This window comes from Salmo trutta, chromosome 20 (assembly GCF_901001165.1).
Source record: "Salmo trutta chromosome 20, fSalTru1.1, whole genome shotgun sequence".
Classification (NCBI taxonomy): Eukaryota; Metazoa; Chordata; class Actinopteri; order Salmoniformes; family Salmonidae; genus Salmo; species Salmo trutta.
The window spans coordinates 26,285,580-26,313,150 of NC_042976.1; the positions used below are offsets into that span (position 1 = coordinate 26,285,580).

General features: G+C 41.9%; 1 protein-coding gene across 1 annotated transcript; it reads left to right on the plus strand.

The window, feature by feature from the left end:
- Positions 1–110: 110 nt before the first annotated feature.
- Positions 111–25,741, plus strand: mospd2 (motile sperm domain containing 2). The gene is made up of 15 exons (XM_029702737.1): positions 111–390; positions 494–551; positions 1,246–1,398; positions 2,437–2,523; positions 2,707–2,861; positions 4,316–4,376; positions 4,595–4,633; positions 4,762–4,886; positions 5,143–5,313; positions 15,464–15,585; positions 21,125–21,218; positions 21,371–21,467; positions 22,223–22,352; positions 22,638–22,746; positions 25,132–25,741. Exons 1-15 carry the CDS (start codon positions 358–360, stop codon positions 25,273–25,275), a joined length of 1,578 nt encoding a protein of 525 aa, XP_029558597.1. The 5' UTR covers positions 111–357; the 3' UTR covers positions 25,276–25,741.
- The last annotated feature ends 1,830 nt before the right edge of the window (positions 25,742–27,571 follow it).

The window sequence follows — 27,571 nt, forward strand, 5'->3', positions numbered from 1 at the left end:
GGGTCATCCAACTCGGAATCTCTGGAGCTCCGATTTTCCGACCTGACGTTCACTGACGTCATGATTTGACTTTGTTTTTTTCCGAATTCCCTGTTGTCTTGAAAGCACCAAGGATAAACTATTGTTTACGTGCTTTGTCATCCATGCTTACGTTGAAGACGCTTGAATTAATCCATGCAATGTTCTTTACATTTGCATAAATGGACCTGAGATATCATATATTTATCTATATATTTGACGAGCTAGCCAAGAGCAAAAATGGCAACATATATTGTATATCAGTGGGTAGTACTGATTCATCTATCAACTTCCATGTAGCCACCACAGAAGCAGTCACTTGAACAGAGTCACTTGAACATGGCGGAAGTTGGGCAGCTCGAATCAGAGCAGGTAGCACACCAGCTCATTTTAGCAATAATACATATATTTTGGCTATTTGTTATGAAAATATTAATTAACATTACACATGGCAAACTTATCTCTCTTACAACAGGACATTGAGAAGAAAATTGAGGAGACAAAACAGAAGTTCAAGAATGAGTACGTCCAAGGTAAGTGCCTGTTAACAGTCCAGTTAGCTAGCTAGCAAAATAACATTTGACACAACACCCCATAATCTAGCTACTGTAACGGCTAACATCATTCGCTAACTAGTTAGCTAAAAGCCAGAAAGCTATGCGCTGTTCGATTTCAGTCCATCAATGTAGTTTACTTAGCTCGCTAACGTTACCTATTTGACTGAGAACAGATCATACTTTTGAAATAGTAACCTGTTGCCATATGTTCACATGTGCCATTGGAAAAAATAATTATCATAGTAATCATCATCATACCTATACAGTTTCTGACAGATTGTTCTGATACATTAATTAATTGATGAATTAATATTTGTTTGGCTACTGGCAGTGACTTGTCTGTGTTCACACCATGATTATAATGTAAACTTGTTTTTTTGTAATAGAAAAACCTGTTATTTTGAGTAGCCTACTTGAAGTGAAGACTATACCTTTCAGTCCCCTGATAAGCGTTCTTGAAAGACCAATCCCTCTTTGAAAGAACACTTGTTTCCTATACAGCTACATTTAGTAAATGAGGTAGCTGAAGTAGGCTAATTGCTCTCTGCACTCTATGGTAGGGTCTTGTCGTAAAAGTTTAGAAGCAACAAACTCATAGGTGTGTTTTTGGAGTAGGTATTCAGTTTTATATATGAGTAATATAAATTGTGAATTTCTCTATCCCTCACAGAATCTGAGAAATATGACTCCAGAGATGTAGACAGGCTACAGAAGGATGACGCTCTGGTGGAGGCATACCTGACATGGCGACAATACTCTGTGGACGATGCCGTGAAAATGATTGACGATAGTTTCCTGTGGAGGAAAGAATTTGGTTTGAATGGTGAGGAGACTAGGCACATTTTTAACCTCTCCTAAAATTCCACTGCAGGTGTCCTTATTTTCAGGGATTAAAGAAGGGGAAAGTAGTGACACTGTCAATGACCACGTTTCCATCCACAGTTTTTATGCGAGTAAAGTCATACCATTATAAAACAAATCTGTGATGGAAGTTTCAGTACAATTTTATAAATGCCGACAGATAATCTGTTTGTTAGACATGGTGGGATTGAGTCGCAACAAAATGGAATTTAGCATTGTATACAACTGTTTGGAACACTTTCATGTGTACAACATCTAAAGACCTGCATCACTATACTGAGAGCTTTGCTGTTTCTAAAAGGACATATTTGGGTGTTTTTGAAGCCTTTGTTCATGTTAATCTGTGGCCCCCATACTGCAAGGGTGGTAGGTTTCTCAAAACCAAGTTAAATTACTAAAGAAGTGTCTGGACCCTTTTATAACATGCCATTTGCATCAAATAGAGATTTGGTTGTAAAAAGTAAACTTCTCCTTTTAAGATTGAGTGTAGAAAACAGGAACAGCACACATTCTACACTCTGCTAAAGTATTGTCCTAACTATATTCAAATACAGGCAAGTTATAAAGAGCATTTTTATGTAGGCCTATCAATGTCACCACACTGTGACGATTCACCAGTAGCTGTTTTTGTGTGCCAATGTGGGATAGATTCTTGGCTTTCTCTCAGAGAAAGGCTTCATAGTCCATCCGTACAAGCCGGAGACAATCTTCTATAAGCTTCACTGGTAAATTGCTGCATTTTAGTCATGCAATTACAGGGTTTTAATCCAGACAACAGTCAGTTTCCTAAATCGGTGTCATGCAGAAATTGGATTTACAACTTCTGATATGAGTTATTGTCACTTGTTGACATGTTTTGTCAGTCTTGAATAGAAGAGAGGAGTTAGGAAAACTTTGGTTTTTAAGATAATTATTTTGGCCAGTAATTGTTCCTATTATGAAACATTCTTATTGAATGCTCTATTAGATTTTTGGCCAAGAAAGTTTTGTCTTATTTCAGATCTCACTGAGAGCAGCATTCCCAAGTGGATGTTTGAGACGGGGGCTGTCTTCCTCCACGGCTATGACAAGGAAGGCAACAAGCTCTGTATGTTGATTCAATATGCTCATACGGTACCATATGTATAATTGATTTCTCTAATAATTGCTCACTGACACAATATTGATACGCCCTACAAAAGGATACAAAAAATGTTCAGTCATTGTTCTATAATATGTTTGCCACATATGTTGAGGTTATTGAATGCAATACCTTTGTCTTTGTTTTCAGTCTGGTTCAAAGTCAAGCTACATACCAAGGATGCAAAGACCATCATGGACAAGAAGAAGTATGTTGCCTTCTGGCTGGAGCGCTATGCTAAGAGAGAGCCAGGGATGCCACTGACTGTTGTGTTCGACATGGCTGATTCAGGGATCAGCAATATCGTGAGTGCACACTTACCTGTATGATTAACATTGTAGTCGTTTCTTGTATTTGTCATCTGCCCTTATTATTTGATAGTGTTTGAAGAATCACTGTAATTTCATCCATTGCTACATTACATCAATAGCTCTGGTTTCAACCAATATCACTGTTGATCCACTCTACATAGGTTAAAGGGCCCGTCTTTATTTTTGTTAATTTTTGTCCTCATAATTAAACATGTTTGCCCCCTTTTCAAAAAAGATGTGGCCTAACTCTGTGTGGTTATGAGTGTCATTTGAAGCCCTGGTGAGCATCCTAAATTTGCTTGCTGTTTGAGCCAGGGACTTGGAGGGATTGATGCTCTTCAATGCTTAGCACGTTGGAGATTAAAGTGACCTTTAAATCCGTTTGGTCAATCCAAATCGACTGACTACCTAATCCATAGACTGACTTTGTCTGTCGGAGCCTCCCAGCAGGCACTCTCCTCTCAGTCAGCCAGCTTGCTTCACAGGCCAAACTCTCTCCTGGAGACATGCACCAATTAAACACACACGAGCCAGAGAGAGAATAAATAGCTTCACAAAACCCAAATATGAAATGTGTGGATTAGTAGATCAGTTTGGGAAGCAGTCTTAATGAAGTTTTCTGAAATAGCCCACTGTGTGGACTGGAACAGGCCTAGCCAGTGTTATCTCATTAACTTAAAAAAATAGTGTCTGTAGGGGATGGGATCTAGACAGGCTCCTCCTAAGGGTATGACTAGATTGATAGTGTTGTCTGACGATAATAGGCCAATATGGTAATGAAAACATGACTGAGTGAATTCTCATGAAGGAGGCTTTTAAGGTAGCTGTAATCCATTCAACTGACTGTGGAGAGTTTTAGATACCGGTAGTCTCGTGTGTGTGTGTGTATGAATTCAACCTTTGTCCTTGTTTCAGGGGACTCAGGACAGATAGCATTGGTTTGTTTAGAGAACACATTTACACACACGAAAAGGAAACCTTTGAGTTTCCAAGCTGTCCGTAGTTATCGCAGCCAAGGCTTGTTATGGAGAGCGACTTTATACAACCTTTTAATCAAGATTCCTCAATCATACAGTAAACAACGAAACTGCAATGTGTCAGCAAATACTGTGATTAATACAATCAGCGCAATGCAAGTAGACTAGCCTTTGCCTTAGTTATGGTGTTTCATGGGGTGCATGAATTATATTTCATATGATTGAGTTGAGGGAAGGTGTTTGAAAGTATGAAATGGATTGGCTACAGCTCTGTTCAGTAGAACTTGTGACAAAGTTTCAATGGTGGTGATTTGGGTCATTGCACAGCTTGCGGCAGTAAATATCTTAGGCTGAGCAAACAATTTCCTTATTGAAAACCCATAAAACGTCTTTGCTAGTCAAAGCCTGCTTTGAGGCTGTATAGCACTGTACTTTCTGAGTTGTGTTCATTTACTTTTTTTTCTTTTTCAGGACATGGATTTTGTGAAGTATATCATTAATTGCTTCAAAGTGTATTATCCAAAGTTTCTATGTAAGTATATAAAAAGTGTAACAATATGGATTTCATTCACAGGTTGATCGATCAATACATAATTAGTATTATCATTGACACGCATTGTGTGAAATTAGTTTTAATAAATGGCTTTAAAACAACACACATGGCATCATATGATTCTGTGTTGTGGATAATGCTACAAGCTTGTCAATTACATTTTACCTCTCAGATATGGTTGTATCTTGTCATTTCAGCCAAAATGATCATTGTTGACATGCCATGGATCATGAATGGTGAGTCATGTACTTATTCAAAATATTTGCTATAGAAATGTTAGTACCCATAAGGAACCAGTCTTTATGATAATCAAATCGTAGTTTGGACTTCGTAGCTGGGACACTTTTTTTTTTTTTTTTTTCAGCTGCATGGAAGATTGTGAAGACATGGTTGGGTCCAGAAGCCATCAGCAAGCTCAAGTTTGCATCCAAAAATGAGATCCAGGCGTTTATTGACCCTGAGTACCTCCCTCTTCACATGGGTGGAACGGTATGTACCTGCAGTATTTAACTCACAGAAGATGGCAGTGATGCTGTCCATTGATCTACCTGGCTGCATACATTTTCATCTTACTATCTCATCTGATGAATTCCCATTTTCAAATGTCAACATTTTACAGGTTTTTCCTCTATTCCTCTGCTCACTTTTCATGAGAAAATGTGCCTAGCCTGTGACTAATCAATATTTGGCCATTATCACATTACTTCGGATGGTTGACTTGATACTATCTCTGACTTCATTCCAGGACCCCTTCAAATACAGCTATCCTCCCCTTCCTGATGATGACTTCCAAACACCCACCTGTGAGAACGGACCAATCGTCAGCGAGGATGACAATGAGAGCAAGGAGGGCGAATCAGAGGGCAAGGAGTTGGAGTCAAGCTTTAGCTCCGAGGTCGCTGTCAAACCCAAAAAGGTACAAAGCCTCCCCTTTTATTTATCAACTCTGGTATTTTCTGTCCTCCTCTCTAAATGTAGGTACAGCAAGGAAGACAACAACATGCACAGATACATTGTATATTCACGCTGTGGCTGCATATAAACTGCTAATCTGGCTTAAATAGTCTTACTTATCCATTAGATTTTTAGAATTAGTACAAGATGTTGTCATGTTTCTAAGGTAGCCTGCCATTAAATCTGATAATGGCTGCTGCTATTACTCATTAACAGTAGAGTGAATTTAGTTAGTATTTGCAGTGAGCTAAAATTGATTACTGACGGTTTAACCCTGCATGGGGTTCTCTTAGAAACAGCAGACAGATTTTATCTTCATCATTAGCTCGAATTACCATTAAGCACACCCTGTCCACACTCGGCAGTCAAATAAGACGTTAGAAGAAGTTCAGTCGGTTACTCCTCACTTTGATGTGCCGTTTTACTCCCAGACCCTTTCATTTCTCAACGTTTAGTGTGAGATAACAGTATGTAATCGGGGTCCTCTGTGGAGACAGCTGTGAATGGTTGAGGAGCTAATGCCCTGATTTGGCAGCTGTTAAGCTCCTCCTCATTGTCTCGGTCAAGGTGACTTCCCATGTCTCCAGCTGCAGCTTAATCCTTCCTGTCGACTGACTGACTGTACCCGCACATCGCAGTCCCACTCTCTGGGTCTACCTCAGTCTCCCTCACTCAACCCATGGCTCCTCTCATCAGGCTATTGAGGATGTGTCAAGTCTGACTGCCGTCAAAGAAGCTCTTCCTAGCTGCGGTGGAGACCGTTTTTCCCCACATGCGTCGTTCGGCTTACCTGACTTCACAGCAGTGTTTAAAGCAGTTCCCAGAATACACCCGCGGGGCCTACTTTCTTTCTTTTGTGTTACCACTAATGGTTTTGTTGCCGGCCGGCCCCCGTGCAGCCAAGGCCCATCACAGAGACAACCTGCAGCTTTAGGCTTTAACACACCTCCACCATCTAGTGCTCTCTGCTGTCGTTAGGCTGCTGTACCCTAGCAACAGTCAGCACATCATTACTGGCATATGCTGCACACATTCCCCTCTTTCTCTTCACTGTTTATCCACAGCACAATTGATTTAGCCTCTACTTTGTGTGACAAGCAAAACAAACACACATTGTAGCCTATGATATAGGCTACTGTCATTTCTGTCATATGAAGACTAGCCTGTATGAGTAGATCTACCTGTTTCATATTCTTTAGTGTAATGTCAACTGGGTGGTAGTGCTGTGAAGTGTTGTGTGTTTATTGATGTAGCTCTCTGGGTGTAGCTGCACTAGCTATGTGTCCTGTATTCCTGGCAGAGGGCTGTGTTGTCTCTACATTGTCAGACAATGGGTCGCTTTGGCTATGCTGTGACTGTGCTGTGTCAAAGCAGACTTCTGTTGAGCCTTTAATTAGGCTTGGGCGATGTGCTGTATACTGTGGGAATTTAGAAATATCGATGGTATGATTTAAAAAAATATATTATATATATTTTATATATATTTTTTTATTGCGGCCCTTGTGTGCACTTCCGGTAATACAGTATACCCTGGTATGGTACAGGAACGGTATGACAATCTGGATGCCACCAACCCTACATTTAAACCTGCACCACTGTTGTAGCTCACAGGGGACTCTGTACATATATACACACACACACACGTGCGTACACGCAGATACACAGACCTATGCTCCAGAGTGGCCCCGGCAGCTACGCGTCGCAAAGCTGCTCGCATGAGCCTCTTAAGCGCCTGGAGCCTAAAATGTCAAAGCTCCCATTGTAAATGAAGACCACATTAGTCATGCACAACAGATTTAGATTTACAAATGGACATATGCAAATGAGTCGGTAAATCAACATAGTTAGGGCTGTCCAAAATCCTTGGGACATCCCTACCCTAAACCCTAACCTTATCACCTACCCTAACTTTAACCATAACCCTTACCTAATCATAAAAATGTTACATTTCAACTTCAGTGGGGTAGGGATGTCCCAAGAATCCCCGATAGCAAGGACCAATAATTCCCTCCCAATCCCTTTCCTTGGAATGGCCTGCTGACGGTGTTGTAACATACAGACCTGGAGTCAGGCTACACACTCTGCTGTGGCATTGGAGTGTAGCTATGTATTTATGGTCAGGAAGGGTCAGCCTGCCTTGCGCAGCCCCAGAGGGAATGGTATGGTTGCTGTATGGTTCAGGTTCAGCCTGGGTAGTTCTTTGGCATGATCAGGGGATGTCTTGTAATAGATTATAATAAATCAGTTTGGCAAACCAAAACCTGAGCCTTATCCAGTCTGTGTGTGGTTTTGTGTGTAGGCCTATGTGTGATCGAGTGGTATGTGAATGAGTCCATCTATACACGCGAGTGAGCACAATGGTCTTTGTTGACTCTGACTAACAATCTACTTAGGCTATAGGCTAATCTCTTGGTTTGCTGTGATTTAAGGTTAGGGTCCTAACTCCAATCATGATATCCATTGGTTACAGTTTGTCTGTCTGCACACATTCTGCCGTCATGATCATGTTCTGCTACTCCTCTCTACATAAACATTGTCCTGCCTCCTGAATCAATACCTGTGTGTCTCAACAGTGTTGATACAGTAGCATCCCAGAGCGATCAGCTAATTACCTTTCTCTCTGTTTTGAACCAAGGGCTGGTTTTGGTAAGCCATTGTATGCTCTTAGCCTCACCAGCAGAAGTACTGAGTCCTGGAGAGTTCTGCAGTCTGAAAGGGCAGTCTGAGGGTTTTACTCATGTAGAATGTGTGAGTACCCCACCCTCGCCATCTAATCACCATCATTGACTCATTCAGCCTTTGATTGAATCCAAAATGGACCTGGATCAAACATTTCAAATTTGACCCCTACAATGTGTTGCACTTTTCGGACTCAGTGAGATGATTTGAAATTTGATTACGTTTTTTAAGAGATTCATAGCCAATCAAGTAGGCTATCAGATGCATTACTCACAAAACTGCATCATAAAAGAAGAACAGTTTTCCGACCTTGATGCCTGTCCCAGTGACCAGCTTTATAGCATGGTGGTATTTTATCCAACTTGAGTGTTTTATCTTACATAATGTAACATTAGGGAAATTGTTTTTCTGTAGTGAAAAGAAAGCAAGTGTGCCAAGTGTATACATGCCTAAATGTATTGTACTGACCTTTTTAATCCAAAACCATACTCTATTGTATCATTACTGTTGTGTTCAGTTCAAATTAGCTTATCTACTGTATTATAATGATGAATGTACTCAATGTTTATAATACTAGAGAAAGATAATTCTACAGTCATACTACCACCAGCACTAAAGTTTTTGGTATTTTTACCACACCTATGTTAGCATATTTACACTTACCTTATGACAGATATACCTGTAATTGCAAGACCTACCTCTGTGTATCGACACCTTTTCAAACGACGAGAGAGCACCTTTTCAAAAATCATCTGTATTGTGCCTTACTGTCAATAACCACTCCAGGGCCCCGTCTTTCAAAAGTTATTTATCCGGATTCGGCTAGGAGTCCCCATTCAAGTCAATTACTTGTCCGTTTAATTCATTATATTTCTATGCATTTAATCCTCTCGATAGGCGAAATCCAGATGAATAACATTTCAAAAACTGTGCACAGATCATCGGACAGTCATTCCACGGTCTGCTTGGGGACGCTGCCTACAAATCATGTTATCGAAACAAGAATTTCATACGGGCTACATTTCTTAGACATTTCTGGATGTATGGATTTCATATTGTATCTGCTGCCTAGGTCAGCCTTATTCACTCCAGCTTGCGTAGTGGAGTTGCAAGACGGTCCTTTTTCATTTCTAAATGTTTGTTCTTGACCCTACGTCATTTTTTGGGTGATGTCTCATTTTAGCCAGTAGGGTTCATCTTAGATGTAATGGCAAAATGTAGATTTCCACCTAAATAGAGAGACCCCAAAGTAACTGCTATTCATGTGTAATTACATGATTCTGACATGCCAACACTTGGTATATTTGGAAAGAAGTAATCTGTAAGATTGTGAGGAAATGATCAGAAGATAGATAGTAGTTACATAGTTCAGAAAACACAAGATCAAGTACACACAAAATAACTTATTTTATTTTGAAAGTGATCTTTCATTGACAAGCTATAAGTGAATTATTGATGCCCAGAGCTGGAAACACATCAGGTGGCTTCCACAACATGTGAAGAATATCAGAAAAAATCTGAGATTGATAGACCTAACAACTAGAAATGGGCAGATGTTTTAGTAAGTGGTGTCAGGTGTGGTCTCGGGACGTTTCCAAGTGTCCCTAAACCTTCCCACAGTGGCACATGTCTGTAAATTAGATAATACCAGTTCTATTACATATTTGCAATCCCTAAATGCAATTTTTTCAGTCTAAAAACACAACTTCTACCATATCAACCTTGCTCAAACATTGTGGTGGTGTTATGGGGTATCCAGGGTACATTCAAGTGTCCTTCTCTCCAAAGTGTCCGAATGTGGTAATTGCACTGTTTTTCCACACTGGATGTGCCTAAAAGTTATTGTTCACTATAAAAATGACATTTCTACAACACCAACCTCTCTCAAACATTGTGGTGGTGTCGGGGGACATACGTGGGATATTGAAGTCTTTTCATCATATTTTTCGTGCACAAAGATATAGTCACTCGGTAGACATTCGATGTTGCCATTAAGTCATACATCATCAGATAACATTGACAATAGGCTATATTTGTTCCTACCAATCTAAGGATTCATTTGATACCCCCCATGTAGCTATAGCTCAAACACAGACCAAATTGAAGCTTACCTTGCAAGATGTTTGGTGAAAACGTTGTGTAAAATAAACATTTTAACTCTCGGGGCTGGTGATCAATAACGGTAGGTCATAGTATTTTGATCCTGGTTTTGATTAACCAGAATGATAAACTGAACATTTAGTTTTTCACTGTTTGATTAACAATTGATTTAGTTATGATTGTAACTCTTAATGCAATTATTTGATAGTCTATTTAATCAACGGAAATGCTGTAGTTTTTATTTAATCAACAAATCAGTCTCTGCCAGTCAGTTATGCCCATGTACATTTCAACAGTAGCTAATTAATCCCTGTTGTGTATTGCACTTGATTTGAACACTGAATAAAAATAGACATTTCAGAAGCAGCTCAAAGCGTCTCTTGATGTCTTTATTGTGTCATCTGTGTGTGTCGCAGCGGCCTGGTGGGGGTGTGCGTGTGTGTTGCTTATCACAGTAGAAGACACACTCCCCATCTGACTCATTAGTGCTTGTATACGGATCACAGGCACACCCCAGTCACCTCTCCTCCAACTCTCCCATCCTATCACATCTTCTCTCTCCTGCTGCACTCCCCCTCTCCCTATCTCACATCTGGCTCACTCAAGCTGTGGGACTGGCCTTGGTAATATACTATAGAGGCCAAATGACGCTCGTCCCACCACAACTGACCTTTCACCTCTTTCCATAACTTTCTGCCAAAGTTGAACAAACCACGTGTTTATATCGGCTGTTCTGTGGTCTCGTGAACTCATTGTGTGGGTGGGTGTATGAGGGAGGGAGTTGGATGTGGGCGAAAGTTTATGTTTATTGAAGTGAAAGTGCTGACTAGCCATTGTCATGGGACCATGTGTTCTCACAGGACATGTGTTTGTAGGGTTCCTCTTCTTGTTGCCTCACTATACTGTGAACAAGGTTCAGGGGTTGTCATGGGGATTGATGTGTTTATTTAGGAAATGAAATGACCCGTCTCACACACAGTCCCAAAATGTATTAACTGATATAATTTGAAATAAATCAAATTTTATTTGTCAGATTTGCTGAATACAACCGGTGTAGACCTTACCGTGTAATGCATACTTACAAGCCCTTAACCAATAATGCAGTTAAATAAATAGTTGTACAAAAAAATGACAAGATAAAATTAAATACAAAAATCAAATCAAAAAGTAACACCAAGAAAATGACCTAACAATAACGAGGCTATATACAGGGGGTACCGGTACCTAGTCAATGTGTGGAGGTACAGGTTAGTTGAGGTAATTTGTAAAGTGACTATGCATATATAATAAACAGCCAGTAGCAGCAGTCCGGGTGGCCATTTGATTAATTGTTCAGCACTCTTATGGCTTGGGGGTAGAAGCTGTTAAGGAGCCTTTTGGTGCTAGACTTGGCGCTCCAGTACCTCTTGCCATGTGGTAGCAGAGAGAACAGTGTGACTTGGGTGACTGGAGTCTTTGACAATCTTTTGGGCCTTCCTCTGACACGCCTAGTATATAGGTCCTCGATGTCAGGAAACTTGGCCCCAGCAATGTACTGGGCCGTACACACTATCCTCTGTAGCGCCTTGCGGTTGGAGGCAGAGCAGCTGCCATACTAGGCGGTGCTGCAACCGGTCATGATGCTCTCGATGGTGCAGCTCAAGACATTTTTCAGAACCTGGGGACCCATGCCAAATCTTTTCAGTCTCCTGAGGGGGAAAAGGTGTTGTCGTGCCCTCTTCACAACTGTCTTGGTGTGTTTTACCATGATAGTTCGTTGGTGATGTGGACACCAAGGAACTTAACTCTCGACCCGCTCCACTTGAGCCGTGTCGATGTTAATGGGGGCCTGTTCAGCCCTCCTTTTCCTATAGTCCATGACCAGCTCCTTTTGTCTTGCTGACATTGAGGGACAGGTTGTTATGCTGGCACCACACTGCCAGGTCTCTGACCTCCTGCCTATAGGCTGTCTCATCATTGTCGGTGATCAGGCCTACCACCGTTGTGTGGTCGGCAAACTTAATGATGGTGTTGGATTCATGCTTGGCCACGCAGTCATGGGTGAACAGCGAGTACAGGACGGTACTGTGCATGCACCCCTGAAGGGCTCCAGTGTTGAGGATCAGCGTGGCAGATGTGTTGTTGCCTACCCTTACCACCTGGGGGTGGCCCGTCAGGAAGTCCAGGATTCAGTTGCAGAGGCAGGTGTTTAGTCCCAGGGTCCTTAGCTTATCGATGAACTTTATGGGCACTATGGTTTTGAATGCTGCGCTGTAGTCAATGAACAACATTCTCACATAGGTGTTCCTTTTGTCCAGGTGGGAAAGGGCAGTGTGGAGTGCGATTGAGATGCGTCATCTGTGGATCTGTTGGGGCGGTATGCGAATTGGAGTGGGTCTAGGGTTTCTAGCATGATGGTGTTGATGTGAGCCATGACCAGCCTTTCAAAGCACTTCATGGCTACAGACGTGAGTGCTACGGAGCAGAAGTCCTTTTAGGCCAGTTACCTTTGCTTTCTTGGGCTCAGGGACTATGGTGGTCTATTTGAAAAATGTAGGTATTACAGACTCGATCAGGGAGAGGTTGAAAATGTCAGTGAAGACACTTGCCAGTTGGTCCGCACATGCTTTGAGTACAAATCCTGGTAATCCGTCTGGCCTCGTGGCTTTGTGAATGTTGATCTGTTTAAAGGTCTTGCTCACATTGGCTACGGAGAGCGTGATCACACAGTCGTCTGGAACAGCTGGTGCTCTCATGCATGATTCAGTGTTACTTACCTCGAAGCGAGCATCAAAGGCATTTAGCTCGTCTGGTAGGCTCGCATCATTAGGCAGCTCGCGTCTGGGTTTCCCTTTGTAGTCCGTAATAGTTTTCAAGACCTGCCACATCCGACAAGTGTCAGAGCCGGTGTAGTAAGATTCAATCTTAGTCCTGTATTGACGCTTTGCCTGTTTGATGGTTCGTCTGAGGACATAGCGGAATTTCTTAGAAGAGTCCGGATTAGTGTCCCACGCCTTAAAAGCGGCAACTCTAGCCTTTAGCTTGGTGCGGATGTTACCTGTAATCCATGGCTTCTGGTTGGGATATGTACGTAGGGTCACTGTGGGGACGACATTGTCGATGCACCTATTGATGAAGCCGGTGACTGAGGTGGTATACTCCTCAATGCCATTGGATGAATCCTGGAACATATTCCAGTCTGTTCTAGCAAAACAGTCCTCTAGCGTAGCATCCGCATCATCTGACCACTTCCGTATTGAGTGATTCACTGGTACTTCCTGCTTTAGTTTTTGCTTGTAAGCAGGAATCAGGAGGATAGAATTGTGGTCAGATTTGCCAAATGGAGGGTAGGGAGAGCTTTGTATGCGTCTCTGTGTGTAGAGTAAATGTAGTCTAGAGTTGCTTAAAAAAAAATATGTGTGTATATGTGTATATGTATGTATGTATGTATGTATGTATGTATGTATGTATGTATGTACGTACGCACGCACGCACACACAGTGGATATAAAAAGTCTACACACCCCTGTTAAAATGCCAGGTTTTTGTGATGTAAAAGAATGAGACAACGATAAATCATGTCAGAACTTTTTACACCTTTAATGTGAATAATTCAATTGAAGAACAAACTGAAATCTTTGAGGGGGGAAAATAAAAAACTCACAATAACCTGGTTGCATAAGTGTACACACCCTTAAACTAATACTTTGTTGAAGCACCTTTTGATTTTATTACAGCACTCAGTCTTTTTGGGTAGGAGTCTATTAGCATGGCACATCTTAATGTGGCAATATTTGCCCACTCTTCTTTGCAAAAGCGCTCCAAATCTGTCAGATTGCGAGGACATCTCCTGTGCACAGCCCTCTTCAGATCAACCCAGAGATGTTCAATTGGATTCAGTTCTGGGCTCTGGCTGGGCCATTCCAAAACGTTAATCTTCTTCTGGTGAAGCCATGCTTTCGTGGATTTGGATGTGTGCTTTGGGTCGTTGTCGTGCTGAAAGGTGAACTTCCTCTTCATCTTCAGCTCTCTAACGGACGCCTGAAGGTTTTGTGCCAAAATTGCCTGGTATTTGGAACTGTTCATAATTCCCTCCACCCTGACTAAGGCCCCGGTTCCAGCTGAAGAAAAACAGCCCCAAAACAGCCCCAAAGCATGATGCTGCCACCACCATGCTTCACTGTGGGTATGTTGTTCTTTGGGTGATGTGCAGTGTTGTTTTTGCGCCAAACATACCTTTTGGAATTATGGCCAAAAAGTTCAACCTTGGTTTCATCAGACCATAACACATTCCCACGTGCTTTTGGGGGACTTGATGTTTGTTTTTGCAAACTTCAGCCGGGCTTGGATGTTTTTCATTGTAAGAAAAGGCTTGCCACCCTACCCCATAGCCCATTCATATGAAGAATAAGGGAGATTGTTGTCACATGTAGCACACAGCCAGTACTTGCCAGAAATTTCTGCAGTTCCTTTTAATGTTGCTGTAGGCCTCTTGGAAGCCTCCCTGACCAATTTTCTTCTCATCTTTTCATACATTTTGGAGGTACGTCCAGTTCTTGGTAATGTCTCTGTGGTGCCATATTTTCTCCACTTGATGATGACTGTCTTCACTGTGTTCCATGGTATATGTAATGCTTTGGAAATTATGTTGTACCCTTCTCCTGACTGATATCTTTCAACAATGAGATCCCTCTGATGCTTTGGAAGCTCTCTGCAGACCATGGCTTTTGGTTCTGAGATGCAACTAAGAAAATGTCAGGAAAATCCTACTAGAACAGCTGAACTTTATTTGTGATTAATCAGTCACTTTAAATGATGGCAGGTGTGTAATGACTTCTATTTAACATGAGTTTGAATGTGATTGGTTAATTCTGAACACAGCCACATCCCCAGTTATAAGAGGGTGTGCACCCTTATGCAACCAGGTTATTGTAAGGTTTTTATTTTTCATTTTTCCCCCTCGAAGATTTCAGTTTGTTTTTCAATTGAATTGTTCACATTATAGGTCACATTATCAGTAGAAAAAGTTCTGACATGCTTTATCTTTGTCTCATTCTTTTACATCACAAAAACCTGGCATTTTAACAGGGGTGTGTAGACTTTTTATATTGTGTGTGTGTGTGTATATATTGTGACATGCTGGTAGAAATGAGGTAAAACGGATTTGTTTGCCTGCATTGAAGTCCCCGGCCACTAGGAACGCCGCTTCTGGATGACTATAGTTAAGCATTTAATAGTATTATTTAGAAATTAATAAAGGTTACTTAACGAGAATATGTATATTTTAGAACACCTCTCCAAACAAAGCACTTAGAATGATGAACTGATGAATGATAAACTGTTGTCTTGTTTCAGGTGTATTTCTCTGAGGAGAGTCTGAGCAGTCTGAAGCTGGATGACAACGACAAAGGAGACTGTCGTACGAAGGGAGCTAGGAAGCCACTGACCACATTCAAGGGCCCTCTTCTAAACGTCAGGTATTCAATGCAGTCTTCTCTTGCTGAATATCAAATCAACCCTTACTCGCTAGGCACTCCTGTAACTAAGAAAGGATTGAAAATGTATATGCAATATGGTCATTCTTTCACCTTGCCTTCTGGGGGAATTTTCACCATATTGTTTATCCAATAGTTGCAGGTATACAAGAGTTTCTAGAAAGTCAGGAGGGACTAGGGTTTGATTTGGAATTCAGCATCTCTCAGCTGCACTCAACGCTTAAAGAATAGCAGGACTGGTAGCACAGTGACTAAGCTGTAGCTAATCCATATCCACATGGGCAGGATTTGAATGGGTTGTAGAGTTTAGGATGAATGTGTTTTTGACACTCAAGCCTCGAGACAGATATCGATATGTTTGCACCTGGACGGATCGATTGATCTTGTAGTATCTGAACAGAAATAAAGGATGCCTGCGATCAATGGTGCATTGCGTGGAAATCAGTTGGTGCAGTTAATTACTGTGCTGTGATATTCAATGGAATTCATTGATTGATCATACTGACGATTAATTCCCATATTGACCAAGGAGCAGCCAGTAGTCCCCATCATGCAAATTGGATGGCTAAATGAATGTTGTATTAGTGATCGAGGGACACTTTTGTGCAAAACATAGTTCAAGGTCATTCTGTTACCTAATTGTACTCTTTTGTGTTGAAGCTGATGTATCATTTATCTTGAGGTTGATTATAGAGCGGCACTGTTCTATTTTATTTGAAGAACTTTATCTTTCCTAATCATTTTATAAGAATTTGTTGACTTAAGGTTACCTGTATGGGGTGCTATTGTTAAGTTGAGGTTGACTTCAGGTACAGTACTTGTGAGCTACCTCCATTGATGGCTATTTTGATGTCAAAGCAGATCATTCCTCTTTTCCCAAGTCATTTCTGTCGAGTTCAGTGTTTTGGAGAGCTGACTCTTTGATGTGAGATTTGACAGGTCAGGGCTACGTATTAGATGCAATTATGTCTCTGAGCTGTGTTAGTCCTGATTCCAGTGAGACCACGAGGAAGGCAGAACACACTGAGAGGGGAGGGGCATGAGGGGAGGCTTTGATCTTCAGAATATGTTTGTCAAAAGGTTTCTTGGAGTCTAGAGAGTCATTCCGGGCTCAGGGGAGCACTGTGCTCCTCAACACTTTACTGGGGCAAAGAATAAATACAGGAGGATGTGGAGAAGAAGGGAGTTGGAACAATCTGTTTAGAGGAGCCGTACCCTATGGAATGTACAATGAGAGACTTTAAAGAATGGCGCCGGAAGAGATGGCTGCTGTTTTACGGGCTCTTAACCAATTGTGCTATTTTGTGTGTTTTTTCACGTTGTTTGTAACTTATTTTGTACATGATGTTTCTTCCATTGTTTCTTATGACCGAAAATAGCTTCTGGATATCAGAACAGCTATTACTCACCTCGAACTGGACAAAGATCTTTTTCTTTAACGAGTCAGATGCAAAGGATATGCTCCAGATACCCGACCAGCCCCAAATCCCCGCCATTTGCATGAAGAGAAGACGCCAATACAGGGGATGCAGGTCCGGGTGCCTTGTGAGAATTTGTTGGCGAGTGGGTAACCCACCTCTACCATCCGTCCTATTGGTCAGTGTGCAATCATTGGAGAATAAACTGGATGAGCTCCGTTCAAGACTATCCTACCAACGGGACATTTAAAAACTGTAATATCTTAAGTTTCACCGAGTCATGGATGAACGACGACATGGATAATATACAGTTGGCTGGTTTTTCAGTTCATCGGCAAGACAGAACAGCTGCCTCCGGTAAGACAAGGGGTGGTGGTCTGTGTCTATTTGTCAATAACAGCTGGTGTGCGAAATCAAGTATTATGGAAGTTTCAAAGTTTTGCTAGCCTGAGGTAGAGTATCTCATGGTAAGCTGTAGACCACACTATTTACCGAGAGAGTTTTCAACTAAATTTTTCATAGCTGTCTATTTACCACCACAAACCGATGCTGGCACTAAGACCGCATTCAACGAACTGTATAAAGCCATAAGCAAACAAGAAAATGCTCATCCAGAGGTGGCGCTCCTAGTGGCCGGGGTCTTTTAATGCAGGGAAACTTAAATCAGTTTTACCTGATTTCTACCAGCATGTTATAGTACATGTGCAATGAGGGGGAAAAAACTCCACACACAGAGACATGTACAAAGCTCGCCCTCCATTTGGCAAATCTGACCATAATTCTATCCTCCTGTAAAAACTAAAGCAGGAAGTACCAGTGACTCGCTCAATACGGAAGTGGTCAGATGATGCGGATGCTGTGCTACAGAACTGTTTTGCTAGGACAGACTGAAATATGTTCCGGGACTCATCCAATGGCATTGAGGAGTATTACATTTACATTTTAGTAATTTAGCAGACACTCTTATCCAGAGCGACTTACAGTAGTGAATGCATACATTTCATTTCATTTCGTGCATTTAAAAAAAATAAAAAATTGTACTGGCCCCCTGTGGGAATCGAACCCACAACCCTGGGGTTGCACACACCATGCTGGCGTTGCAAACACCATGCTCTACCAACTGAGCCACAGGGAAGACCAGAGAGTATACCATATCAGTCACCCGGCTTCATCAATAAATTTGATGACCTTGTTCCCACAGTGACCTACGTACATACCCCAACCAGAAGCCATGGATTACAGGCAACATCTGCACTGAGCTAAAGGGTAAAGCTGCTGCTTTCAAGGAGCGGGACTCTTACCTGGACGCTTATAAGAAGTCCCGCTATGCCCTCAGAGGAACCATCACAGGCAAAGCGTAAATACAGGACTAAGATTGAATCCTACTCTCCTGGCTCCGACGCTGGTTGGATGCGGCAGGGCTAACAAACTATTACGGACTACAAAGAGAAGCCCAGACGCCAGCTGACCAGTGACACAAGCCTACCAGATGAGCTAAATATGCAGGCTTCAAGGGAAGCAAAACTGAAGCATGCATGAGAGCTCCAGCTGTTCCAGACGACTGTGATAACGCCTTGGCCAATGTAAGTAAAACTTTTTAAACAGCTCAACATTCACAGTACCGCAGGGCCAGACGAATTACCAGGACATGTACTCCGAGCATGTGCTGACCAACTGGCAAGTGTCTTCACTGACATTTTCAACCTGTCCCTGGCCGAGTCTGTAATACCTATACTAGCAGTCAAAAGTTTGGGCACTCATTCAAGGGTTTTTACTATTTTCTACATTGTAGTTTGTAGTTCATCACTAAGCTAAGGACCCTGGAACTAAACACCTACCTCTGCAACTTGATCCTGGAATTCCTGACAGGCTGTTCCCAGGTGGTAAGGGTAGGCAACAACACATCTGCCACACTGATCCTCAACACTGGGGCCCCTCAGGGACGTGTGCTTAGTCCCCTCCTGTACTCCCTATTCACCCATGATTGCGTGGCCAAGCATGACTCCACATCATTAAGTTTGCCGACGACACAGCGGTGGTAGGTCTAATCACCGAAAACGATGAGACAGCCTATAGGGAGGAGGTCAGAGACCTGGCAGTGTGGTGCCAGGACAACAACCTCTCCCTCAATGTGATCAAGACAAAGGAGATGATCGTGGACTACAGGAAAAGGAGGGCCGAGCACGCCCCCATTCTCATCGACGGGGCTGTAGTGGAGCAGGTTGAGAGCTTCAAGTTGCTTGGTGTCCACATCACCAACGAACTATCATGGTTCAAACACACTAAGACGTTGTCGTGAAGAGGGCACAACAATGCCAATTCACCCTCAGGAGACTGAAAAGATTTGGCATGGGTCCCCAGATCCTGAAAAATGTATTGAGCTGCAACATCAAGACTATTCTGACTGTTTGCATCACGCCTGGTATGGCAACTGCTAACATCTGACCGTAAGGCGCTACCGAGTGTAGTGCGTACGGCCCAGTACATCACTGGGGCCAAGCTTCCAGCCATCCAGGACCTCTATACCAGGCGGTGTCAGAGGAAGGCCTTAAAAATTGCCAGACTCCAGTCACCCTAGTCATAGACTGTTCTCTCTGCTACTGCACGGCAAGCGGTACTGGAGCACCAAGTCTAGGTCCAAAAGCTCCTTAACAGCTTCTACCCACAAGCCATAAGACAGCTGAACAGCTAATCAAATGGCTACCCGGACTGTTTGCATTTTTTTACACTGCTGCTACTCGCTGTTTATTATCTATCTATGCATGGTCACTTTACCCTTACCTACATGTACATATTACCTAAATTACCTCGACTAACCTGTACCCACACACATTGACTCGGTACCGGTAACCCCTGTATATAGCCTTGTTATTTTGTTGTTATTCTTTTATTTTTTTACTTTAGTTTATTTAGTAGATATTTTTTCTTAACTGCATTGTTGTTTAATGGCTTATAAGTAAGCATTTCAGGGTAAGGTCTACACCTGTTGTATTCGGCGCATGTGACAAATTCAATTTGATTTGATTATATGCGCTAGACAGGGATTTGAATCCTGTTAGCCATTTCACTGAGTTTTCAGTAGGTACTGTAGCAGGCCATCAGGATTCCACAGCACTGCTGTGTGGAGAAGTGTTCACTGAGGCTGAATTATCCAATTACAGAATAATCCCTTAAACCTGAGCCTGTTTAAGCAGTCTGGGGAGGGGGGGGGGTGCTGAGTGTTGAAGAGCGAACCAGAGCACCTTGTGGCTAATTTCTCAGGCCATGGATTTTTTGCACTGCTGCTCTGGATTTCACAGCTTTGAGGCCAGATGTTTTCACCCTAAACCTGGATAATAATGTGGTGTAATTCTCCATGTTCCCCATAAATGGGTTCAGCTAGGCTAGAGGCAGCCTAGTACCCAGGAGCCTGACAGATGGCTCCATATGGGTCAGGAGGAGACACAGCACATCAGAGACTGAGGGTTTGGCCCAGAGGAACATAGTCAGGCGCTATTTCTCTGGAAAGAACCCCCTTTAAAAATATGCTAAAGAACATGTTGACGTCAATCAAGGCTCTCCTTATGTTGAGAGAATAATATAATTCTGATAAATGGCACACACACACACACACACCGGTTTCAGCATCTCTGTAGGATACAAGGCTTTTTGTTTATTCATGCCTGCACAGATGGACATAATCTGCCATGTGTTAGCTAATAATATTGAGGTAGATGGTGGTACAGCAGCTGTTTAGTAAATTTGTAACAACAGAAACTAACAGAAGCTAAAGGAAGTTACACGTCCCTGGGTAATCATACTAAAATCACTCTCAGGAAGCAACATCTTCATCTAAGCTCACGAAGCTTAGTCAAAAAGATAGATAAAGCTAAGATGTCACAGAGAGGAACAACAACAGCACGCTGTAAAGCAAGCTGCTGTTGCTATCCACTTTTAACAGATGTATTGGCTTGTTTTGAACACCCAGATAGCCATTGTGGCCAATGGCTTAAAGAAAAATACATTAATTTATTTAGTTAGCCACAAATTCAGTCGTAGCAACCTTCTCTTCATGTGCTGTTTCTTCTGGAAAATGTGACGTCTTTTCTCTTTCTTTCTTCCAGTCCAGCTGAGGAGCTGAGTTTTGGCAACAAAGAGTCGGAGAGGAAGTGTCTTATCATCCTCGATAATGTGTCCAAGAATCAAGTGGCCTTCAAAGTGTGTGTGTGTGTGTGTGTGTGTGTGTGTGTGTGTGTGTGTGTGTGTGTGTGTGTGGTGTGTGAGATACAAAGTGGTGTGCATTTGCACAAAATACACACTGGTGTTGTCAGTCTCCAAGCTGACCTGAGTGTGTGTGTGTCCCTCTACAGGTACGAACCACAGCACCTGAGAAGTACAGAGTGAAGCCCAGCAACAGCAGCTGTGAACCGGGCGCGTCTGTGGATATAGTGGTGTCTTTACATGGCGGTAGAGTACTGATCTTATCTCTCTGCACTGTCTCTCCTCCTCTTACCTACTTCGTCCTTTGAATGTTTCCAAATGCTCCTGCAGAAACTTCAGAATAATCAAAAGGTCCAGTCTATTCACTTTGGGAAGTGCTGACAGAGTGCAGCTTTCTTTTGCCCGACATACATATTTTAAGAGTGATAAAATAATAATCTCTTATCTTCCCCTAAACCGAGACTTCAGAAATCTAACAGAGGGTGAATAAACTTTATTGAGCCACTCTCAGTACTCTCCTGGAAGGCTGAAACCCCTAAGGTCAATGTTTTTACCTCAATCACTTGAGACCAACATTGAGTTGGGATGCAGGGACTTGGCTGATAAGAAGTTCTGAGGCCTTCAAGCATGGACATGTCAATCATGGTTTGTGATGTACTAGACATGGGTTTTTTGAAGATTTGAATTCTGGCACTATTCCAAAGTTTGAGGGTTTTCTTCTCTCTCTCTGGGTTTTAACTTTGAAACTCATTAATTACATGTTTGGGAGCCGCCATCTATCGCTTCCATCTTGTTCACTTCGCTCTAGTGGATAAGAACCCTCACTGTATCTGTAAATGAGTCAGCTCTTTCACTTCTATATCTGAGACTTTGATGCTGATAGCAGTGGGGTGATCCCATCCATATGTAGGACTCTAGATACATAAACTGAACAATATACAGAGATTAAATATCATTCAGAGTTCAATGAGAGAACGAGTGCCCTGGATGTGTTTGTGCAGGCTACCAGGCGTCTCTGCAGGACCGCTTCTTGGTCATGGCTGCTGAGATGGAGCAGAACGCTGGTGCTGGATCACCAGAGCTCGCTCAGTTCTGGAAGGACGTGCCCAAAACCAAGATCATGGATCACAGGTACATCACCATCAATGTCTCATCATGGACGGGAATGGGAATATGTGAATGCGTTTTTATACGTTTTTATTACCAGTTCATTCAAGGGGCAGGTAGTCATTTGATATGCCACTATCAAAATCTATAATGACCTCAAGATAACTTTGATTGACTTAACCCATTGTGGTCTTGCAATGTACATCACAGATTGCCTCACCATGGCTAGTGAATGTCAGTGACCTAGCAGGCTAATAATCCCCTCTCCCCGGCCCTTTCTGACATGACTGTGTCCTGTCCTTCCTGTAGATTACGATGTCACGTCCTGGAGAGCACAAAGCCCATTCTGAGCTATCCGAGTGGATGTGACAACCCTGTGGAAGGAGGAGCCAATGGCCACCCAGACCTGCACACAACGGTGAACTCTGATTGGAATATACACCTCCACCCACAATAACTTATTAACCTATACAGTGCCTATAGAAAATCTACACCCCCTTGAACTTTTTTCACATTTTGTTGCATTACAAAGTGGGATTGAAATAGATTTAATTGTATAAAAAAAAAAAAGGAATTGATCTACACAAAATACTCTAATGTCAAAGTGACAAGTAATAAAATGTAATAACTAAAATATAGTTGTTGCATAAGTATTCACCCTCCCTAAATTAGTTCAGAAGTAAAATGTGGCTTAACAAATTACATAATAAGTTATATGGACTTTATAGGGGTTGAATGACTTCCCCTGTCACGCAAACATACAGCATATGTAAGGTCCCTCAGTCAAGTGTTGAATTTCAAGCACAGATTCAACTATAAAGACCAGGGAGCTTTTCGAAAGCCTCATAAAGAAGAGCAGTGATTGGTAGATGGGTAACAATAACAAATCAGACATTAAATACATATTTAAGCATGGTCAAGTTAATAATTATGTTGTGGATGATGTATTAAACCACCCAGACACATCAAAGAGTCAGTCGTCTTCTGACCTGAGTTGCAGGACAGGAATTAAACTGCTCAGGGATGTTACCATGATTGGTGACTTTAAAACAGCTACAGAGTTCAATGGCTGTGATGGGAGAACTGAGGATGTATCATTATTGTGTAGACTCCACAATAATAACCTAAATGACAGAGTGAAAAGAAGAATACAATTATACAGAATTTATATTCCAAAACATGCAACAAGGCAGTAAAGTAATACTGCAAAAACACACCAAAGGAATGAGCTTTTTGGCATAAATGCAGAGCTGTATGATTGGGGCAAATCCAACACGTCACTGAGTAACTGCCTCCTTATTTTCAAGCATGGTGGTGGCTGCATCATGTTATGGGTATGCTTGTAATCGTTAAGGACGAAAAGGATGAAAAGAAACGGGATGGAGCTAAGCACAGGCAAAATCCTAGAGGAAAACCTGCTTCAGTCTGCTTTACACCAGACACTGGGAGAGGAATTCACCTTCCAGCAGGACAATAACCCACATCAGAAGAAAAAATCTACACTGGAGTTGCTCAGTGAATGTTACAGTTTTTACTTAAATCTGTTAAATATATGCCAAGAATTGAAAATGGCTGTCTAGCCATGGTCCCTAACACCTTGACAGAGCTTGAAGAATTTTGAAAATAATAATGGGGAAATATTGCACAATACAGGTGTGAAAAGTTATTTTAAGACTTACCCCAGGAGACTTACAGCTGTTATCGCTGCCAAAGGTGTTTCTAACATGTAATGAAGCACATACTGACTAAATCGCACACATGTTGATTTTGTCCATCCACACCAGACACGATCAGGAGACGCAGGTTGAAATATCAAAACTAACGCTGAACCAACTATATTAATTCTGGGACTGGTCGACACACATGAAACATTCATGGCAATTTAACTAGCTAGCTTGCTGTTGGTAGATAATTTGTCCTGGAATATAAACATTGGGTTGTTATTTTACCTGAAATGCACAAGGTCCTCTACTCCGAAAATTAATCCACAGATAAAAGGGTAAACTGAGTTTGTTTCTAGTAATCTCTCCTCCTTAAGGCTTCTTCTCTTTTGGACTTTATATGACAGTTGGCAACCAACTTTAAGGTGCATTACCACCAGCAACTGGACTGGAGTGTGGACCTCACTTCATCTTTCAATCACCCACGTGGGTATATGCTCCTAAACACCAATGAGGAGATGGGAGAGGTGGGACTTGGAGTTATATTTTAACACCTGGTTATGCAGAAACTCGCGAGCAGTTTGGATGAAATGATTGAATAACATGTATGTTTACATTTATTTTGAAATGCTCACGCATGTAACGCGAGCGGTGTGGTCAGCATGTTGGGGGGGTAAATGCTTATCTAATCAAGGTGTTTTTGTTTTTATTTTTCATTCATCTTTAAATGTTAGAATTTTTCTTCCACTTTGATATTCTAGAATATTTTGTATAGATCGTTGACAAAAAATGACAATTACATCCATTTTAATTTCACTTTGTAACACAATATAATGTAATATATATATATATATATATATTATATACACCCCCCTTGGATTATATATATATATTCTATATATATAGAATCCAAGGGGGGTGTAGACTTTCTGTAGGCACTGCATATTAACCGATGTATTTACTGTACTTGAACTTGATTTACTTCCTTTGTATAATCTTTTATTACACAATTAGAGCCATGGGGTTATAATTATGGTGAATTGCGTAGTTTTCTGAAACATTTTAGTAGTGTCAAATTGATATGGGAGACTGAAAAGTGAATAAATTAGTAAGATGAAGTAATCAAATGCTCTCCTCTGCAGCTGATGCGTGTGATGGTGTGCAACGCCAGGCTGGAGCAGAAGCTGGACCAGTGTCTGTGGGTCCAGCAGGTCCTGATTGGTCTGGTGCTGGTCGTCATGATGTTCAGCTTCCTGACTTTCTACCACCTTCCTGGGGCTTCCTGACTTGAATAAACCTTGTCTACAGCAGCTTAAAGCTAAACCAACAGACAGGGCTGGTATTGGACTTGGTGATAAAAAAAAAACAAAGGCAGACTCTCTTCTCTACAAGGTCTGTCGTCATGAAATGGAGGAACGCTTTATTATGTAGCAGTGAACTAGGGACGTGGAGTTGTCAGTCAGTTGCCCAGAGAGATTCGTCATAGTCTCCTTGGCGTTGTGAGAGGTACCGTAGCTAAAGACTCTCGATACCGTGAAATGAAATCAATAACGTATTTTTGTTACTAATCATGGAATTATAAATTAAGTATATTTATTACAATATGTAACATATTCATTATTTCAATTTGTAATATTTAACATGACGAAGGAGATTTAGTTAATTTTTCTGATCCTAATGAACATTTCATTTTAAATATACAGTATAAAAATATCAGGTCAAGAATAAACGTGCGCTTTTTCTTTAAACCAATTGCAATTTGTTTGGCTTATAAAATGGCTAAAATAAGTGTCTGGCATGTACAAGGCACCACCCAACATGAGCTTCTCCACCCTGATACAGTAGATAACCATCTCAGTCCTGAAGCAGGCCTCAAACTTCTCTCTTTTGACCCTAATTGTACATCAACAGTATAACAGTGTCGGTGATCCAGCCTTGCCACCCTCCCTCTTTGATAAAAGCCTCATCAATGCAGGGGTGCCTAATTGAAAAAATAGCAGTGTGTGACCTCGCCAAACCTCTCCCCACTTACCCCTGGGGAGCCTAGGGAGATCTCTATCTGTGCTATCTCCCTCCATTTGTTTTAATCACCCTACGCTGGCAAACCTAAAAATACCAGGCAATTACTGGTGAGGATGGGGAAATGGCAGAACCCACAGAGCTCAGTGGGAAGGCTGGGTATCTATAACAAGATTCAGAGCAGAGCAGTCAACCACAGAGCCAGCGCAGGGGGATCACACTTAGAATATTATAATGAACAAAAATATAAATGCCACATGCAGCAATTACAAGAATTTTGCTGAGTTACAGTTCATATAAGGAAATCAGTCAATTGAAATAAATTCATTAGGCCCTAATCTATGGATTTCCCATCACTGGGCTGGTGTGCAGCCATGGATGGGCCTGTGAGCGCATAGGCCCACCCACTTGTGAGCCAGGCCCAGCCAATCAGAATGTTTTCCCCACAAAGGGGCTTTATTGCAGATATAAATACTCCGTCTGTTCTGACTGCTCTGCAGCTGGTCTGCTGTTGGTGGTTGATTGCATTTTGTCCTCAAAACGATACAGTGTTTGGTCTGGCACTGAAGACATCATTGTTTCATGTGCATTGGCTTTTGTCTTGCTTCGGTTGGAGCCTTTTCTTTTTCTTATATAAGCCGATCACGTTCAGCTACCTCATGTTTCCTAACAGTGCTATTTCTGTGTTTCTCCTCATTCACATGTGATGTTTTGAACTCTCCCTTTTCTCTTAAAGGGTTCCTATGTATAAGTCTTTACCACGCGATCGAGAAACCTCTCCCTGCGTCAATGGACTGTTTGTATTAGTCATTGGATCGTTTTAGGAGAATGTGTGCAGTGGGTGTAAAACTTGCATTATTTGTTGTATTTTTGCTCTCACTGAGAATCGCTTTCGCAGCTATTTGAGGCGGTAAGTGCCTGTGCATTTAGCAGGAGGACGAAGCTAAATGGAGTGCCAGGTTCTCTAGGGGGCTTTAGGTAAAAGCTTTAGCATCAGATGCAGGTGGGTAAGCTCTAAGTGCATCTATACCTCCTTCAGTACCTGACCAAGTCTGTCAGAATCCACTCAGAGACAGATTGATCCTGTTGGTTACATAAGGCGGTCCAAAACCCAATATGAACATCCTCCCAGGCAGGCTCCCACCCGCTCTCACCACTAATGCATTACTTTCAGTCATTACAGTAGAGAAAGTTGTTCATTACATGTTTGAAAATGTGTAGCCGCACGACTGTCTACAGACAGACTCAGTCTCTTTCTTGATTTCCCAGATGCCACTAATTACATGGGTCTGATAAGTCTGACCGGGGAGTCTCAGAAGTCCCAATATCCTCCACAATATTGATTTAACATTCAGCACTAGTAAATCAAAGGCTGGCTCAATGCGCACGGGTGGCCCAAGATGCTTATTGTACGTTTTGAAGGGACAATGATTTACCTCAAGAAGCAAATTGGGAGAGGGGATCGATGAAGAGGTAATGAGTATTGCGAATAATGAGAAGCCGTGTATGTGGCTCAGCAGCTGTTGCTGTATCATCACAGAAGAGGGAAATCATGTTCATGGC